This window comes from Notamacropus eugenii, chromosome 4 (assembly GCF_028372415.1).
Source record: "Notamacropus eugenii isolate mMacEug1 chromosome 4, mMacEug1.pri_v2, whole genome shotgun sequence".
NCBI classification, from domain to species: Eukaryota; Metazoa; Chordata; class Mammalia; order Diprotodontia; family Macropodidae; genus Notamacropus; species Notamacropus eugenii.
Window position 1 is genome coordinate 152414662 of NC_092875.1, and position 20340 is coordinate 152435001.

At 35.3% G+C, this 20340-nt stretch overlaps 1 protein-coding gene across 19 annotated transcripts in view; it reads right to left on the minus strand.

The window, feature by feature from the left end:
* The window catches only part of VPS13B (vacuolar protein sorting 13 homolog B), a 1048068-nt gene that overhangs the window by 592010 nt on the left and 435718 nt on the right, over nt 1–20340 (minus strand). For 18 of the 19 annotated variants that reach the window (XR_011966588.1, XR_011966589.1, XM_072606881.1 and 15 more), the window contains one exon: nt 4050–4177. The exons of the other annotated variant lie outside the window; for it this stretch is intronic. Coding sequence is in view for 16 of the 18 variants with exons in the window: in XM_072606881.1 (XP_072462982.1) it covers nt 4050–4177 (128 nt within the window). In the remaining 2 variants the exon portion in view is untranslated. The remainder of the gene's footprint in view (nt 1–4049; nt 4178–20340) is intronic. 19 annotated transcript variants of the gene reach the window in all.

Consider the following 20340-nt stretch of genomic DNA (forward strand, 5'->3'; position numbering starts at 1 on the left):
AATACAAGCCTAGATCTCAGTAAAGAGATGAGATACATACATTTGGAAGTAATCTGCATAAAGAAAATAAATGAATTCTTGAGAGATGATGAAATCCCTAAAATAAAAAAGTAGTAAACAGTAATACTTTTTTTATATCTCAAGAGTCAATGGAGACAAATAATAAGTTTCTCAACCAAAAATTAAATGAAAGGAATTACCATCTGACCAGGAGATTATATTTCCTTTGCAATGGTATCCTAAAATGTATCTAAATGCTATTATCCCCATGTATCCAAAACTAGTCTATTCAATAACCATGGTTATACTGAGGTCCAGGAGCTAGACTCCAGTGCCTTCTGAATTCTACTCTCACTTAATTTTGATGGCTTTCCCTCGACAGCTTCTAATTTTTCACAGGCCTACCTCTTTTTTTCAATTGCAAGGTAATCTCAAAACCTACCCAAGCAATTAAAGTCTAACACCTTTTCAGAACTACAGAGGAACTATTTTTGAGCTTAAAAAATAAAATAATTTTTAAATTTGAATTATGACTAATAAAGTAAAATACAAACCCAAAGGAAAAGTATCCTTTTATAAAAGAATGACAGTATATTCCCTTCAAAAAATTTTTTTTGAAAACATATCCTGTGTCTTTGTCTGTATGACATTTACTACTTGGTTTTTAATTTTAGGAACAAAGAATTCTCTTCAAAGATGGCTTGGTGCTTTTATGAGCATTTTATAAGGTGGCACAATACTTTCTTACATCAGATAGTCACAAAGCCCTGCTGTGAAGGTTAAGTCTTTTAGGTTGTTGATATACTTTAAAAGAGAACACAAAGCATATGTAACTTCCTTAGAATCAGACAGGTTTTACTTTTGTCATAATCATCATTCATGTTTCCTCTTTGCTTGTCCTTTTCACATGAAAAGCTGATAAAAAGAGGAATCATTTCGATTTAGTCTGCTTTATACTATACTCAACATAATGTAATATGATTTTAATTATTTAATAAATACTACTCAACATTATAATTTAGACTATGAATGGAACAATATGATATTTCTCTAATATTTTTTAGATATCCATTTTGCGGTATGAAACAAAAATCAACTCCCATTCACTTTCTCATCTGTTGAACTCCTACCATCCTTTAATGTCCAACAGAAATGCAATATCCCCATGAAATCTTCTCTGATACCCCTGGTTGCTCATGTTCTTCTCCCTCTGATCTCACAGAGTGCATTGTTTCTTTGCAAATTCTCCTTAACAAGAGGGAAGAAGTAATTAGGAATTTGTTTATAGCATGGAACTATTTACTGTGAATTATGAAATTATACTTGGAATGGTCTATACTGACATTACATCTTTAATCAACTTAGTTTCAACGGATAACAGTCTTAGAAATTTTATTTTGTTGTAGGGGTTAACATATAAGAGATAAACATCTGACGATCTGGAGGTTTACAGCAACCAATCAGTGTTGTTTTTCTAGGCATTTGCGTAAACTATCATATATTAAGTATCACATTAACTTGGAGGAAATCTAGAATATATTATTTTCTGGCTTTTTCTTTCTTTTGTCTTCTTCTCCAAGTTGATGTTTACACCAAGATTTGTTTAGACTCTTGGAGAAGAAGACAAAAGAAAGAAAAAGATACTGAGTACAATTTTAAAAGTCTGGTAAACTTTATTATTGCAACATCAGGAGAAGAATAAAATCACTTAATCTCAAATATGATTAGTGAAACTTGTTATTTAAGGTAGAATCTTATGGCATGATAACTGATATTATTCTGAGTCTGATTCCAGATATGACTGTTGAGAAATGATAGTCAATGATTCAGAAGACCAGCCACCCTGTGAGGCGACATCAAAAACTGCAGGTGGAGTTCTGTCTCAGGGAAAAGTAAGGAGGGCAACTTTTGGCAGGAGCTGAGTTAGGACCCTCCTGACTTGATTTCCCTGACATTTCATTTTGACATTTCTTCTTGAATGTAAAGTATTCCCATCTGCCTAAAATTCTAAGCCTGGCTGTGACATTTTGTTAATAAAATTGTCTGCTATATGACTCTTGCCTAGAATTGACAACAAGTTAGAAGAACACTGTTCCTTTTAAGATAAATTCCTATAATGATGGCAGGTGAAAATATGAACACAATATTAAATCTTTTATTTCATAGGCTAAAGTTGAAATACATTTGAGATATCAAAGTAAGATCTAAGCTACTCAGCTTGGAAATTATAATCCTTTCCATATCCTAAACAATTAAGTAGATGAGTACTTGGGTTTGTCATCTGTCACCTCAGAGCTATGTATTTATGTGTAAGACTAGATCCTTGAAATAAATTTGTACATAAAACATGCTCTGAGACGCAAGAAAACAAAAGAGTCTCTAGAGGATGTGAGAGCAGTGGTCTATGTGGGTGTAATATCTCATTCATTTGAACATGGTTAAAAACTAAACATAACCCATTTGGTACAATAAGGAATTATTTACTTAGTCTATTCAGACAGTGCATTATAGTTCTTTGTTATAACTCAGGTAAAATAAGTATCTTATGTAAATTCATTCCAACTTTTGATTCATCTGGTCTGATGCTGTAAGAAATGATGAACAGGTGGACTTCAGAAAAACCTGGAAAGACTTATATGAACTGATACTGTGTGAGTGAGCAGAACCAGGAGAATATTATACACAAAAACAGCCACAGTGTATGGGGACCTAAAATATTCCCAAAGGACTTTTGATGCAAAATGCCATTCATATTCAGAGAAAGAACTATGGAATCAGAACGCAGAATGAAGCAGACTGTCTTCTCTTGTGTTATGCTTTGTTTTGTTTTTTCTCATGGTTTCTCCCATTCATTTTAATTTTTCTATGCAACAGGACTAATGTGAAAATGTGTTCAATAATGAATGTATGTATAGAACCCATATAAGACTGCATGCTGTCTTGGGGAGGGAGGTTAGAGGGAGGGGGAGAAAATTTAAAACTTATGGAAGTGATTGTTGAAAAGTGAAAACAAATAAATCAAAAAAAAAAATGCTTGCACTTTGGAAGGAAAACTGTGGCAAATCTGGACAGCATACTACAAAGCACGGACATCACCTTGCCAGCAGAGGTCTATCTAGTCAAAGCTACAGCAATGTATGACTGTAAGAGTTGGACTACAAGGAAAACCGAGAGATGCAGAATCAACACTTCTGAATTCTCGTGTTAGAGTCCCTTAGACAGTAAAGAGATCAAATCAGTCAATATTTAAAGAAATTGATTCAGGCTATTTATTCACTGGAAGATCAGTTACTGAAGCTGAAGCTTAAATATTTTGGCTACATAATGAAAAAAACAGAACTCACTGGAAAAGACCTTGTTGTTGGGAAAGACTGAAGAGAAAAGGAAAAGAGGATGGCAGAGGATGAGATGGACATACAGTGTCATAGAAACAATGAACATGAAGTTGGACACACTCTGAGAGGACAAAGGGGCCTAGAGTACTATGGTCCATGGGTCATGTCATGAAGAGGAGGATATGACCGAACAATAACAAAGATTTTACAATTCTGTTACTTTATTTATAATACATAAAATGAGTAAATAGAAAAAATTGATATTTAAAAAAATGTTTATGTCAAGTTTGCAAAGGAGTCCCATTCACAAGAAATTAAATTTTCTTCTCAAACTAGAGAGACAACGCATTCATGTAAATAAGAGAAGAGAATTTTTAAAATAGAAATTACAAGTGTTAAAATCCAGAAAAGGATATGGATAAGGTTTGGACCTATGATTCCATTTATAGAGAAATCTAAGGTGAGGACTCTCCCCATATCAAAGAAAGTCAACATGTTTTCTGAAATTGAGAGTGCCTTGAACATTGAGAAGTGAGATGTCTTGTACAGGGTCACATAGAGCCACCATGTGTCAAGAGGCAGAACTTAAGTCCAGATCTTCCTGGATATGAGTCTAACTTCCTATTGGCTCCATCACACTGTTTCTTCAAATGTAGAAAAAAAATGACATAAAAACAGAAAATATATGATATTTCCCCCTCCCTTTTATTTTACCTGTAGTGTAAGCCTCTTAACTGCATTCCATACTATTCCTATAAACTCTTTCATTCTTTCCTCAGGACTTCTGCAGGTTTCAGTTGTGCTCATCATAGCTTTTACTGGTACTGACAGTGGTCTTGATTCTAAGGAAAAAAAAGAATTTTTATTTGTCTGAAATATGTTTTGTGAGCTCAGAGATATATGTCAAATTTTTTTTCTAGATATCTTTCCAGGAAACTATGAAATTCAGTATTTTATAACGTAATATGGCTAATCTTGGCAAATGTTGGGTCTTAATTGACATTTGTAACATTTGGTACAATACAGAATTCAAATTAAATAATACCTAAATTCATTCAACATTTTCATGAACAGTGCTATTCCCATAAGTGAACTGTCCTAATTACTGAAACTTGCTCTTTTACAGTTCGATTCTTTTAGTTTAAACATATTCTTCATAAATATCCTAAAATATAACAATACATTCCCCTGCTTTTATAAAGCAGTATAATGGGAGAAAAGGAGAGAGGGAGGGAGGAAGGAAGGGAGAGAAGAAAGGAAGGGAGGGAGGAAAAAAAGGAAGAAAACAAAGGAAGGAAGGAAAACATTGATTAAACACTCTGTGCTAGGCACAGTGGTAAGGGGAGGGAGTCTGTGTGTGTGTGTGTGTGTGTGTGTGTGTGTGTGTGTGTGTGTCTGTGTAGAAACAAAAAGACAATTCCAGCACTCAAGAAACTTTCATTCTAATGGAGGAAAGACAACACATAAAAAGAGAACTGGAAAGGGGGAAAGAAGGACATTTTAAGAGAAACACTCTGTAAGGTATAACTTATTGACTGTTGGTCTCCAGTACTGGGAACACTGCCTGTAGGTCATTTACAAGAGCATATTCTGCACATGAATAGTCCTGACAGATTCCATAGTTAAGGGGTAAAGTATAGTGCTGGGCTACTTAAGTTCCAAGAGGGGAACACTGGGAACAATGACTCCTAGGTTTTGAAAACTATTCCTTTTCCAAACAACAACAAAACCTGTACCTTTAGTGCTTGGAAATTCTGATCTAAGATTTAAAAAATCAGGGTCAATTTAAAGCCTGTGGCAACCAGAATCCACAGCAGTGGCAATGGTGTGGCACTGGGAAGACATATTCCCAATGGCCCATCTCCACAGCTCCTGAACTTATCCCCAGTCTGTTGTTAGAGCAACCTCTTAAGAGAAGGTACAAACCTGCAATGGGGCTGGAGGCAGAGGCAGTCTGAACTAAAACACTTCCTGACTATATATTCACAAGTAAGATACTTAACCTCCCTGACCCTCAGTTTCTCCATCAACAAAATGGAAATGATAACTGCCTCAAAGGATGGTTTACAGAAAGACTGACAGGCCTAGAGTCAGGAAGACTCATATTTCTGAGTTCAAATATGAACTCAGACACTTATTAGTTGTGTGGCCCTGGGCAAGTCACTAAACCCTGTTTGTCTCAGTTTGCTTATCTGTAGAATGAGCTAGAGAAGGAAATGGCAAATCATTCTAGTAGCATTGCCAAGAAAACCCCAAATGGGGTCAAGAAGAGTCAGATACAACTAAAACCTGACTGAACAACAAAAATATTATACCTTTTTCTGATGACTCTAGTTCACCATCAGGAATGTCAATGATTTTCCTGGAATAATTCAATTCAATCTAAATCATAACATATATATTAAGAGAACTGCATTGTAGTAATGCTAAAGACACAAACTAAAAAATAAAGCAGTATCTCTTTCAAGGGTCTTCTACTCTACTGGCATTAGATAATGAAGACTGATCTCACTGACAGTTTAAATATATAGGGCTGCTTCCACCTATAAACAACACTCAATATTACTAGGTTTTTCAAGGTCTGGTATTTGCTTTTAAGGATATTCTGTGAAGTTGATTAGCAAGACTGAACTAAATTAAAAAGAGATCAGGGCACACACATTTTATTTTAAGCATCAAACCATGTTTACTTAAAGTAGGAAACACTATGACTAGCAAATTAGGATCCAATAGTTCTTCTCTGTTTAAGGCAAAGGTAGTTTTAAAGTTTTTTCAGCATTTAATCAAAAATCTTGCTTATGGTAACTTAAAAACATTATGAAATTAAGTCCAATTTCAAAATTTAAACTTAACAGAAATTTCATAGAAAAACTGAAAAGTGATAATTAATTCTTCAACATGCTAAATTAATTTTCTGGTTTCTATAGAATGTTTCATCTCTTATGTGCCAGCTTAATTTCATCTGGATCATAAGGCAAGTACAAAGTGGCAACCTGATTTACACTGAGAGGAGAGAAATGAAATATGTCTATAATGGATGTCTTAATCTTTAATTGTAGAAATTATTTTTAACATTTCAAAAAATGAACAACAAAGATTTTGTGCAATAGCCTTGGAATTCTTGGCTCTATGATAATGGCTGTCTTTTCCAATAAAATAATCCTGACCACTAGATTTTCAATAATAGGCAACGAAATCTGGCTTAGTGTTAATTTAACAAAACAACAGCAATACACATACTTAAGTGTTTCTGAATAGTTAAATGATTCATAGTTAAGTGATTCTGGAACTATATCTGCATTCATTATCATGTAAAGGAACCATGCGTATTATAGAATCTGGTATAATATAAAAATTCTCATACACAAATTAGAAGTCTTAAAAAGCCACTAGCAACATATAAAAGAACCACATGTGGTATCGCTGTAAAAGAATAACCATTCCACTAAATTTGTGATTTAGCCAACAGAACTACAAAATCATCAAAGAAGAAAAATATTTTTCCCACCTAGAAAGAAAAAATTTTATAAATACTATTTCATTTTAAACATGTCCAATTATTATTGGCTAAATGCCTGTGATTAAGTTCTAACCTATTAATTTTTTTTAAAACATAGCTCTTTCTTCTTATAGGTTTGGAATAGATTTTGCTTTCGAATATTTTGTATTTTATAACATTTAATGAGAGACAAATGACTGACATTAGAATGGTATTTCTGAAAAGAAATTATAACAAAGTCTACAAGAAAGTATTACGTAGGCAGGCAAGTGCTATGCAAAGGAATTCTTATAACTCTGCCAGTCTTCATCCATAACACTCATCTTATTCAAACTCTGTATTAGTCCTAAGCAATGACTTCCAGCTGTGTCTAAATGTCTGGTAGATTTATAATATTTCTACTATGGATTGGAGTGCCATCATTTTTAAAACTGCAGCAAGCAAAAAAACATATTTATAGACTCACAAGAGCTATACAAAGTCGTCATTAAAAAAAAACGTTTTTATTTATCTTTTGTGTTTATTTTGCCTAGATTTCTCCAATAATCCAATCCTCCCCGTCCTGAGAGTCATCCTTAAAAAAAAGTCACCAAAACTGATCAATATATCAAAACTCATAATAATGTTCATATTAATTGACTCCCCACCCCCCACCTCTACAAAGCTGGATTATTTGGTACAATGGATAAAGCGCCAGACCTGAAGTCAGGAAGACTTATCTTCCTGAGTTCAAATCTGGCCTCTGATACTTACTAGCTGGGTGACCCTGGGCAAGTCATTTAACTCTGTTTGCTTCAGTTCCCTCATCTGAAAAATGAGCTGGAGCAGGAAACAGCCAACCACTCCAGTATCTTTGCCAAGAAAACCAGACACTACTGAAAAATGAACAACAATAAAAATGCTGCAAAGGCCCCACCACCATCTCACAACTCTGCAAAAAGGTGGCAAATGCTTTTTACCTCAAGCAAAGAACTAAAGAATGGAGTAGAACTGGATTAGGGAGCTAATGGTTAATCGTTGTTGTCCTTCATTTCTGAAGACGACCAAAATGACATCACCATGATAAAGTGAAGTTTCAGGGTGTCCAACTGTGGCTGATCAGACCAATATGAGCTCAGAATGCTCTACCACAGGTTGGACACAGATATACGAATTTTGGGGGTGGGTACTCTGAATTTGTGCATCCTATGTTTACTTTGTGATGCCTCAATTTTGCTTTGCTCACAGAGCACAGCACCCTTTCTGATGTGGACATGCAATGCCATGCTCAGGGGTCCTATGCCAGTGTCTTCCATGTTGTACAATCAAATCCAAAGTTCTTGAGAGAGATCTTGACAGCCTGCCCCATGTGAGTTCTCCATAAAAGTCTTTTTGGCAAGCTCACACTTTGTATTCGAACAACATGACCAGTCCATGGGAGTTGTGCTCTCTGAAGCATAGTTTGAATGCTTGGTAGTTCAGCTAGAGCAAGGACTTCAATGTCTGATACCTTATCCTACCAGGTGATGCTCAGAATCTTCCTAAGACAGTTCAAATGGAAGCAATTTAGTTTCCTGGATCGACTGTTCCTCAGCCCTTTGTGAAGCCACACTGGCTCTCAGGTACGTGACCATCTTCCAGGTGAAGGATCAGCCTATTAAGGAGGACTCTAGCAAGAATTTTGCAAGCAATGACTAAGAGAGAGAGATTCCCCTGCGATTATCTTTATAGAGATAGACAATGGAGGCATTCTTGAACTCCTGGGGGATAACCTCCTCTTGCCATATAATCTGGAAAATTTCAGTCAGCTTTTGTGTAAGCAATGGTCCCCCTACCTTGTAAATGTCAGCTGGAATAGAATCAGCACCAGGTGTTTTGCCACATGAAAGAAGCCTAATGGCCCTCAAAACCTCTTCTTCAGTTGGAAGTTCAGCTAAGGAGTGACTGACTTCAATCTGAGGTAAGTGGTCAATGTCCTCAGCCTATTAAGGAGGACTCTAGCAAGAATTTTGCCAGCAATGACTAAGAGAGAGACCCCCCTCTGATTGTCACAGGTGATTCTATAACCTTTACCTTTATAGAGATGGACAATGGAGGCATCACTGAACTCCTGAAATGGGGTAGGGATATACCAGAACTAAAGGAAAGAGGACTAGAATCCAGATGGGGTCAGTCCTGACTCTCTAGAAGCTACTTGGGGAAAGAGATGAGGCTTGTGAAAAGTAATTTCCCCAATACAGGAGAAGGCTGGAACAATCTTAGGATCCAAAATCTCCATTTTTAATGGCAGTATGGTTTCAAATACATATTATGGTTTTTGTTTAAAGGTCCTTCAGGCAGTAAAATGTGATGGAATTAAAACTTGCCTCCTCTACACAAAATCAAAGTTATCTTACAAAAATATTAGCATATTCATTTTTATCAGAGGTTCTTTTTGTCCAATTTCAGTCTTCTTCCCTAATCTACCAGGTAGAAAATACTTGCAGAAATGAAATCTTTCATGTTTCTCAGAATTAAATATATAACATCCATTGAAATGCTAATTCCTTGTGGGAGGAACTGTTTTTCACTTTTCTTAATGTATCTCCAGTGCTGACCTAGCACAGTGCTTGGTAAAAAGCAAAGTAAATGTTCTTTGATTGATAAAATAACTTTATAGAAACAAATCCACACAGATGATTCTTCCCCTTTGAACCTCCTATTCCAGATCCAAAGATAACTCAATAACAAGTAATCTTTCTTGATTAATTTACTTCTGATAGTGCATTAAATTAATCCATGGTCTAAATCCAAACAGAGCAGATAGCATAATTAACTTAGAGAATCATTTCAGCACTACATTTCAATCAATACTTGACAGCAGTACATTTTATTTTTTTCATTTTTCAGGGATGGCTTGAAACCTGGTAGCAATTAAAAAAATAGTAAGTCAACAAAAAGTAATTCCTGTTTTGAAGGTTCAGGTAATGATGTCAATGTTTAATTGGTATCAGTAAGCAGGTATACTCCTATGTCATCAAATCTTGTCAACTGATATGAAATTACTGATATTCTTAAAGTTCAAAATGTCCAAAGTGTCAAGGACATTCATTGGTGTCAAAGGGCCAAGAACATTTGTTGAGCTGTCAATGAAATAGTTTGATAATAATTGTAAATGTCTCTATTATATGCTGAAGCTCATTTTATCAGTTAACTTTCAGCTTTCAGGGTAAAGACATTTTTACCAAAAAAGTCATGCTCTAGTCCAGTTCAGCAATAGTAGCTGACTTCTCATATCAACTAAAAGAACTGTTGCCATTCTATTTGATCAGAGATTTTTAATCCTATGGAGAAGCGCTGAACAAAAAACTAGAAATTAATGACCTTACTTCACTCAATATGACATGTGTTAGTTAAGTCAATGGTATAAAGAGTTCATTTATGTATCTGTTTTCAAAACATATCATTTATATTTTAAATATATTTTAAAGTTCTCTGAAATAAAGCATTTTTTTAACGAATGGTTATAAGATGAGGTACAACTAGAAAACTACAGGGGACTGCCTATAACAGTTTTGTAGGGACTAGATAACTGATGAGAAAATAAAGCTTGAAATAATTATAATTACTATATATTAACTTAAAATAATATTATTTGTCATCGTGAAATTCATGCACAATGCTGATGAACTTCTCTAGGCAACCAAATTTTGACACAATGTTCCAAAAACTCTCATGACTGATGGTATCAAAGGCCTTGGTCAGATGACTGGATTAAGAAAGGAGTTAACTGAATGAATGGATGGGTACTTACTATATGTCATATACTGTGCTGGATATGGAGCAAGAGTGACAGATAATAAGTATAGCCATAGCATCCAGAACATACTAAAAAGAATTAAAGAATAATAATAATAAATAAAAAGAATTTTTACAAGCCTCCAGCACATTGTGCAGAGCATCTCTATGACAGACAGCATGTGAGATGACTGCAACCCATCAACAGGTTGAAACCTGAACCAGTGGAGGAAGCATGCCAGTTTCATTTATCTTTAAGGTCTCAGGATCTGCCAAGGGTACAGTGATTGGCAAGCTCATTTCCCGAGGCTCCTGAAGGCAATGACACCAACAGTTCACATCTAGTTACTTCTGGGCTTCTGTCCTTCACTGGGATCTGGCCCTGGCCTATTGTGATCAGCATGTTTCCAGGTCACTGCTTAGGGCTATGACAGGCGAAAACAAATTATTCTTATTTCAGTAACACTGACATTGATATTAAGGATATGCTCTCCAAGCAAGATCAGCAAGTTCTGAGCTTACTTGCTTCTTGACCTAAAATCAGGGAAGATTAACATTTGTGGACTAATACAGAGACACTCTGCTGAGGTCTCTGTTGTTACTGTACTCTGACCCTGGCCAGACCTGATCTCTCTCCAACTCCCTTCCTCAGGGCTGCGACACTCTAAAATAAGCACAAATCATTAGTAAGATGATGGAAAAAAATGGAGGCAGCTGTTGTGTAGTACACTGGGTCAGAAGGCCTAGGTTTGAGTTGTACTACTTTGTGTGATGTCAGACAAGTCACTTCCTCTTCTTGAGGCCTGTTTCATCAACTATAAAATCCATTACAGTATCTCTTTCATAGTCTAAAAGCCCAGTGGAACAATCTCCATTGCCCTCTTGAACAGGCTATTACTTTAACGACATCCACAGTTTTAGTCATTTTGCCCTTCCTGACCATGTTGACAACTGTCCAATATATAAATAACAGCATCAGGAAACATGATTGAGTCTAGAATTTGTGCCTACTTCCTATAAAAATTTTAAACCTCCTACCTTGGGCTTAGGCTCAAGCTCAGCCCTGTTGGCCTAAATTGATGATTTCACTAAGCAGTTTTCTGTCCCTGTGAGCCTATGTGGACAGATGTAGAAGAGTTAATACACAGTATATGGATAGCTTCATTCATGACAGTCTCTAAGAACATGCAAAATGACTTTAAAGTTGGATGGAATCTTTGAGATCATCAACTCTGCCTCCTCTATTACCTCTAATATAAAACAAAAGCTTCTCTTTTTTTTAAACTTTTAAAGCCCTTCACAACCTGCCCTAAGCTGTATTTCCAGTCTCATCATATAGTTTTCCCCTTCTTGCACTTTATGGTCCAGTCAAATGAATTTGTCTCTGTTCCTCACACACAGCACTGCTTATTCAATCTTTATACTGGCCATTGACCAGTTCTCAAATGTATTCTTTTCTCTCCATCTCCTGATTGCATCTCTAACTTCCTTCAAAACTTCCTTCAAATAATACATTTTACAAGATGCTTTCCTGACTCCTTCAACTCCAAGTGTCCTCCTTCACTAACTTAATTAACTGCCTTCTGTTGATTTTGATTTTGTTCTGCATACATTTATTCTGTATATACTTATATATGTACATATTCTCTCTCCTTACATTCTGTTCTTTGAGTGAAAAGATGATTTCATTTCTATCTCTGTGTCTCTATGCCTAATACACTACCTGGAACATACTAAGCACTCAAATTCTTGTTGATGGATTTCTAAATAAAATAAAATACTTCAAAGCATTTTTGAATAGGGCAGCTAGGTGGCACAGTGAACAGAGTGTTGGGCATAGAGTCTCATCTCTCTGAGTTCAAATCTGACCTCAAACACTTACTAGCTGTGTGACCCTGGGCAAGTCACTTTGCCTCAGTTTCCTCATCTGTAAAATGAGCTGAAGAAGGAAACATTCTAGTATCTTTGCCAAGAAAACTCCAAATGAGGTCACAAAGTGTCAGACACAAATGAACAAAACTAAAAAGTTTTGAAAACTTTTGAATTAATTTACCATACTTTAATACATCCATTGTGTAAGTACTTTCCTCTAAATTTCCACTGTGTAACCCCAATCTCCCTAATTTCTTCCAGTCAGTACTATAAACAGTTTAACACTTATCAAATTTTCCTTAGGTGTATTAAAATCTAATTTGGAAGAGAAAAGCAAGATAGCAAAGGCTATGTCTTATACTTCTTTGTACTCTACACAATACTCATCAACATGTTAGACACAATTGGGACTGTCATGGCAATCAAAATAGGAACTTCTGCTGTTTTTGTTTTAGTATAATCAAGTGCCTCTGATTGAATCTTGTCTTTATCAATCAAGAGTCTTCACAAGGAGAAAAGTAAAGAAACAAGAATTACACAAGAAATAGTGTATGTAATTAGTACTGTTAACTATTTTAATGTGATTAAAGATCTTTCCCACCCCACTGATGGGCCTGCCCATCTGGGAAGCTTGATTAGGGGAGCTGTTTTGTAGGAGGATCCCAAGTACCTTTTGTTCTTTCTATTGAGGGACTGGGTCAAAGAGTTGTGATGCCTTCTGGCTCCAAAAGAAGGTATAAATACTCTGAGCTGAGGTTTTACTTTGGGGCTAAGTTTTTGATAAAAAGATCTGAGTGTCAGATGAGGACTCTGGGAAGCCACTAAAGGAGATCCCACTCTCCAGCTTTGAGAACCCAGATGTGGTGCTTCCCTCTCTGGTAACTATGGTCAGACAGTTGGGGTCCAATTGCCTATTGAATTCAGGCAGAGGAAGCCATGTCTGTTGATCTTTTAATTTCTCTGTATTTGTTTCTGAAGTTCAGCTGATAATCAAAGAAGAATTCTGATATGGCCAATTTGAGATGAGACCACAAATTATGACTTTAGTTCAGTATTCCTTTATACTTCACTGTTACACAGTGTTATGATTTGATTTCTTGAAGTAGAATTTTGGCGGTGGAGGTGGTGGTGGGGGTAATGTGTGTTTGAACAACTTAAAAAGAAATTAACATCTACTTGGTAATACTGCTATAAAAATACATTCTGGAATAGACAACATTTAAAGGCTTAAGCCACTTGCCAGAGTAGCTGCAACACTATTTGAGACTTTTAGCCATGATACATGTTATATTCAATGTTATCACCCTTGAAACTCCCTTGGGAAATAATGCCTTTTGGATCCTACAAGTCAGCGTGACATGGCATGTAAATTGCATCTCATGCCACGCCAACCAGGAAAATATATGTCATCACTATGTGACATTCAGAATTTCATCTGGAAACTATAATCTTGTTCTAACTGCTTTAAAAAAGTCTCCACAGAAAACACTTTGGTTAAATTCTTGCTGAATTCCTGCCAGTTTCTGTAAAAGCTACAATAAGCTCATTTCCAGAGAAGTACTTTATTTTTATAAAATGTACACTACAATTACAACATTAGTATGCCTTTTCAAAGAGACTTATGGTTACATGAATTCATGTTTTAAATTACATACAGTGATACCTCAATTAATGAATCCTGTATTAATGAAATTCCTTTATAATGAAGTTGGTTGCATTAAAGTAGAAATGAAGGGTTCACAACCCTGAGGAAAAAAGCAAAGTACTGCCATGCAACTGGTATCTTAGTGGAAAAAGCAAAGAGTTTAAAGTCAAAAGACTTGGGCATTATTTTTCCCTCTATATGGTGATAATTTTCAACAACTGAAGTGAAAAATATGTTTCTCTCTAAATGGTTGGCCCTATTTCAATAGGACAAGACCTGATTTCACTCTTATTTTACTTCTCTGCTGAGTGGCTATTAAAGAATCTTAAACAGTATGTCATTTTAACTAAAGTTGGAATTCACTTCAGAGGCCGAGTAGCTCAACCTATCCATGAATAATTTTCTTCACAACATACTTGAGAAGCCATCATGCAGACTCTGACTGAAGGTTTTGAAAAGGTTTCAACTCAAGCAAGACTCCTATTTCCAGAGGCAGCCCATTCTGCTGGTGAATAGCTTGAAGCAGTGGTAAGTTTTGTTATATCAAGCTGATATCTATCTCTTTGAAACTTCCAACCTGATTAGTTCTCTAGGGCCAAGTAGAACAAATCTTTCCTTACATGACAAGTCCCTGGATATTTGATCCAAACTTTCATACCCTCCTAAATCTTACCTAATCTAATGGCCTCTTATCAATCCTCATCCTTCTTGACCACTTTGAAGCCTCTTACACTGCTGACAGTCCTCTTATAGACGCATTCTCCTCTGCAATCACCCTACTAATTTGTCTCAGCTCTCAATTCCCAGACTATTTTTCCATCTCCTCCTCAGTGGCCTTTTCAATTCTCACCAGGCTTTCTCCATCATGTCCCAGAAAGCTCTTCATCTTGGAAGATCACTTCAGTACTTCAGTCCTAGAATTCACAAATTCACACCTTAGAAGTACCTTGTATTCTTGAAGCCCTTCCCTCAGATTGGAGGGTAGAAGGCTCTTCCCAGAACTTCCCTGTAAGATGGTTACCTAGGCAAATCAGCTCATTTTCCACATAGCTGCACTCATCTGGACTTCATCATGCTCCCCCTTCCAGCTTCCTTTTATATATTCTCTTCTCCCATTAGAACATAAGCTCCTCAAAGGCAAGGACTTAGGTTTTGTTTGATTTGTATTCCCAGCACTTACCCTAGGGTCTAGCACACAGAAAGTGTTTAACAGTGTTTACTGACTCACTTCTCACACAAACAATATCTTCATCCATGAAGCCTTTTCCTTTAATTGATGAGTTCTACCCTGGAATTACTACTTGAGGAAGTTCCCATTCCAGCCATGCTTACTTCTAACCTGACTTGGCCCCCAAATCTCTGGTCTATTTTTCTACCTCGCCCCCAGTAGTGAACTCCCCACCTTTTTTTCAGCTCTCTTTTATGTCTTTCTACATTATAAGTTCCTTGAGAGTAATGTGCTTTTTTGTTTTGTTTTTTAAACTCTGTATTTGTACTCTCAGAGTTTAAGGCCATATGTGATACATATTAAATGCTTAATAATGCTAATTTCTCTGATTTGCCTACTACCTATCTAGCTCCTTCTGAGTCTCCTTTAATAGTACATCATCCAAATCACAAGCCCTAACTGTGGGTATCACTCAAAGTTCTGTCCTAGGCCCTTCTTCTCCCTCTAATTTTATCAGCTTCTGTGGATTTAAATATCATATCTATTCAGATGAATCTGAACAAGTCAAAAATGAACTCTCAAGGAAAAAAAGCCCAGGACAAGGTGAATCTATAAATAAATTCCACCAAAAAGTTAAAGTACAACTGTTTTCAGTACTACATAAACTGAAAAGAAAAAGAAGCCCCATTCATTTCCTTCTATAAAATATGATCTTTGTAACTAAAACAGGGAGAATCAAAATAGAGAAATAAAACTATGGAATAAATATTGATGCAAAATTAATATATAAACAACCAAGAATGCAGAGCCGGTTCAATATTAGGGAACTATAAATGTAATTGATTATATTATTAACAAAAGCAATGAAAAGCCCCTCCTCTCTCATCTTACAATTCCTAGTCATATGCCTGTGGTAAAAATGTATAATACTGGTCTGGAAAAATGATCAATTTCAATTTCACCTTAGATTTCTATATCAATACTTGATCAGAAAATCTTAGATATTGGTAGGAGATGATGTGAGAAGAAGTTGGCTATATTGATTTCTCTTACTCTGCCATCTTTGCTAGTCTACCATCTCATATATTTCCTTTTTAGAAAGAACTAACTTTAAATGTTCCTTTGAGCTCTAATGACATATTCCTGTATATTTCCATTACTTTTGTAAGATTCTAGGTCTTTTTTGTTGCTGAGAGGAAGACAGTGGAAAATATCAACTTCTACTTCCATCCTGCTACATTCTTCCACTTTATAGGTAAGCTCATCTCATTTACAGTTGTGATTACTAATTGTTAATCTACTTTTTCTTCTCTTTAAGAGCTTGTTTTTCCTTCTAATTCCTCCACTCCCTTCCCACCACCACTTTAAGTATGCAGGAAGAATTAAGAAATGTGAAATACTGAATGAGATGGATCAAATCAGATTTGATTACCTGTTGAGATTTAAAGTTTGTTGACTTTTTAAATTCCCACTAATAAATTTTATTTGTATGCAATTATTGAGAATAGCTGGTTAATAAAAACATTCCTACCATCAACAACACGGTATAATGAAAAAAGTATTGAACTTGGATTGAAAAGACCTCAATTCAATTCTCGACTCTACCACTTACTTGCTGTGTAACCGTGGACAAACGAATTATTCCTTGTGCCATATATTCCTTTTGTGTAAAGGTGGCAACATGCTCACTACATGTTTTTAGCAGTGAATTTTATAAACCATAAAGTACATAAAGTGAGCTCTTTATTGGCTATTCTTTTTGTGAAAAATAGAAAAAGAGATACAGAATAATTTACAAATATATTTTAAGAGGAAAAGTAAAGATTCTTTAGTATGGAAGTCTGATCTCATCAAATGTCTTTTTAACTAGCTCAGTTTTTCAACAAGCATTTATTAAGAACCTACTATTAGGAAGGCATTATGCTAAGTAAAAATACAGTTTTGCTCTCAGAGCACTCACAATGTATGAGATTTCTATGATCCCTAAATAGCTATCTCAAAAACATCCTCTAATGCCTTACTTGTCTAGCTAGTTAACATTTTTCTGTTTTGTCTTAATATTTGGAATAATAGATTTTAGAATTCTTTCTGTTGGAGAATGCTAAGGACTTTTGGATGTTCTATGAAGAAGTGAGGTTGTTTTTTTAATCATTTATACCATTAGTATTTATCATTTTGCATTTCTGGCGAATGTCCAAATAGGCTTTTAGTCTTGGTGAAAAAGAAGGAGGGGAAGACAAAAATTCCTCTCTAAAGAAAAATGAATGAATGAACGAATGAAATGTGGACACCTGGTAAAGATATTTACACAAGTGATAAACCATTATATGCTTTGTAGTTGTCTTTAATGAGGTTACATTAATAATACTTGCTAAAAATATTTAAATAGAATACTTTCACCATTCTTCATGTTGAAAGAGGACAGTGGTCAAGTGTTATTTCCTGTGTAAAAATTTCCTTGATAAATTCAATTTTGCAACAAATGAAATAGCTTAAGAGAGTATAGCATGCTACTCTTGTAGTTAGCAGATTCTACACTCCACTGGAGGTCTTCAAGCAAATGACCCATGACCACCTGCTAATTACCTTATAGTAGGGATTCCCTTTGAGACAGGTGAGAAGTTAGTTGAAGTAAAACAATTTAAACCTCACTAATGTTAAATAAAATTAGAAAAGTAGATTCGAGCTTCAAATTCTAGATTATTTCATATTTTATGCTAAAAGAAATAGAGCTATTGAGGATTTTTTTCCAGGAGTGGGGTGACTTATTTGGATTTTATTTTAGAAGTAACATTTCAATGTTATTAAAAGAAACAAAATACCCACAGTGAAACTGGATGCTAAGTGACAGAAAAGTTTCTGGAATAGGAAACAGGAGATGTGACTAACAAGCTTGATTCTGGACAAGGCACTTAATCTCTCTATGTCAAAGTTTCCTAATATGTGAGTAAAATGAAAGATTTAAACTAGGTAACCTCTAAGATCAATTCCAATTCCATAATTCTATGATTCTTATTCACCTTAAATTTTAGTTTTACATGAAGTCAAAACTTTCTCCACTATTTCTTTGACCTTTTGAATGCTTTAGCTTTAAACTTTGCTTAAACTCTTAATCTCATCTACAAAAGAGAGGGCTGAACTAGATGACTTTTTTATTTCCAATTATGTGATCTCCCTCAACAATCTACGATAAATTTTCACTCCATTATTCATAAGTGATATGTTTTCCCTGCCTGTTTTAAGTTCAGTCTAGAGAAAAGCTCAGTTTTCCTTTTTAAACTTATGACGTTAGGGTCATCCTTGTTCATTTTCTTTCCCTCTACTTCCTCCCCATATCTAGTCAGATGGCAACTCATATAAACTTTTATCTGTGTAGCATTTCTTGCATCCATTCCCTTCTCTCTTCCTGAACAGTCACTATTATAGGCCAGTCCTTCAATGCTTCTCTCCAGCACCACTATAATAGTTTCCTAAATGGCCTACCAATTTCAAATCTTTATCTTCTCTAACCCTCCACATAGCTGTCAAAAAAAACTTTATACCATTGAGGATTATGTTACATCCCTGTTTGTTGACCTCCAATGGCTTCATATTGTTCATGGTAAGAAATGTAAACCCCTTACCCTGGTGTTTAAGGCCCTCCACTGTGGGACCCCACTTAGCTTTCCATCCTCATGTCCCACTCCTCCCTTTCATGAAGTCTAATCAAACTGAACGACCAATCCTCACTTTCACTTACTCCTTTATCACTTAGCTTTGCACACTGGCCCAAGCAATTCTCCTTGCCTAGGATGCACTCCTTTTTTAACCTCCACCTCTCAGAATCATGGTCTTCCTTCATAATTCAACCTCATGCATGTATGCAACCTCTCTCATGTACCCTTCAGTGACTCTGCTCCCCAGTTGTTAGTGCTATCTCCCTTTTAAATTATTCTTGTATTATACTTATCCAAATGGGTACATGGCTTAGCTATAAGGATATAAAGTTGACAATAAGAAGGAAAATGACAAATGTTATAAGGATTGTGGGGGACCACAAGGGAAAGGTATATTACTAGGAGAAAAACATTTATTCTAGGAACAACATTGTAAAAATGAGCAACTATGACAAATGTAATGACCATCCATGATCCCAGAGGTCCAGTGATTAAGTGTGTTACCTCCCACCTCCTGACAGAGAGAGGATGAATTCAAGAAGCAAAATGAGATACACTTTTATATATGACCAATGCAGAAATCTGTTTTGCTTGACAGTGCACATTTGTTACAAGGGATTTCTTTTTTCTTTTTTTTTCAGTCAAGAGGGTGAAAGGGAATAATAGTAAATATTTGATTTAAAAAAATATTAATATCATCTATAATCCCCAAATAATCTAAAAGTTCAAAATGAATGAAACTCATCTCATTTCACTACCATCTCCATCTGTCAAAATCCTATTTATCCTTCAAAGTTTAATTAAAATATCATTCCCTTTCTGAAGGCTTCCTTGAAAACTACAGCACATCATTTCATCCTGATAACTTCTATACTATTCTATACTTCTTATACTCACTTTTCAAACTCTTATATTATTTATCATAGATGATATTTATAATTTATAATACTTTTAAGATTACATACAAGTGTTACTTTCTCCCACTGGACTGCCCTAACTTGACGGCATGGACAGAGTTTTGAGTGTTTCATAAACCCAACAGCACAACGGTACCTAATAACTACCACACAGTCAACAGGTCCCTTTCCAGTTTTAAATTTATTTCCACACACACAAAAAAACAAAACAAAACTGATGAATGAAAAAATTTCAAATGTTTTATCTTCTTTGTTTTCTAAACAATCAAAAGTGATGTTCTTTTAACATTCTTCTGACTTTTTGTTTGTTTTCTAAAACCCACTGACATTTGAATAATGCAGCAGTGAGATAATGGAGTAGAACAAATCCATGCAAGATATAGTGTAGAAATTTGCAATATTTTAAGAAACTGACTTATAATATATAAAGTATGTGCATGTTGAGTTTTCCCCTCCATTATTAAGTAAATGTTTTTTTCTCCAAGAGTTCAC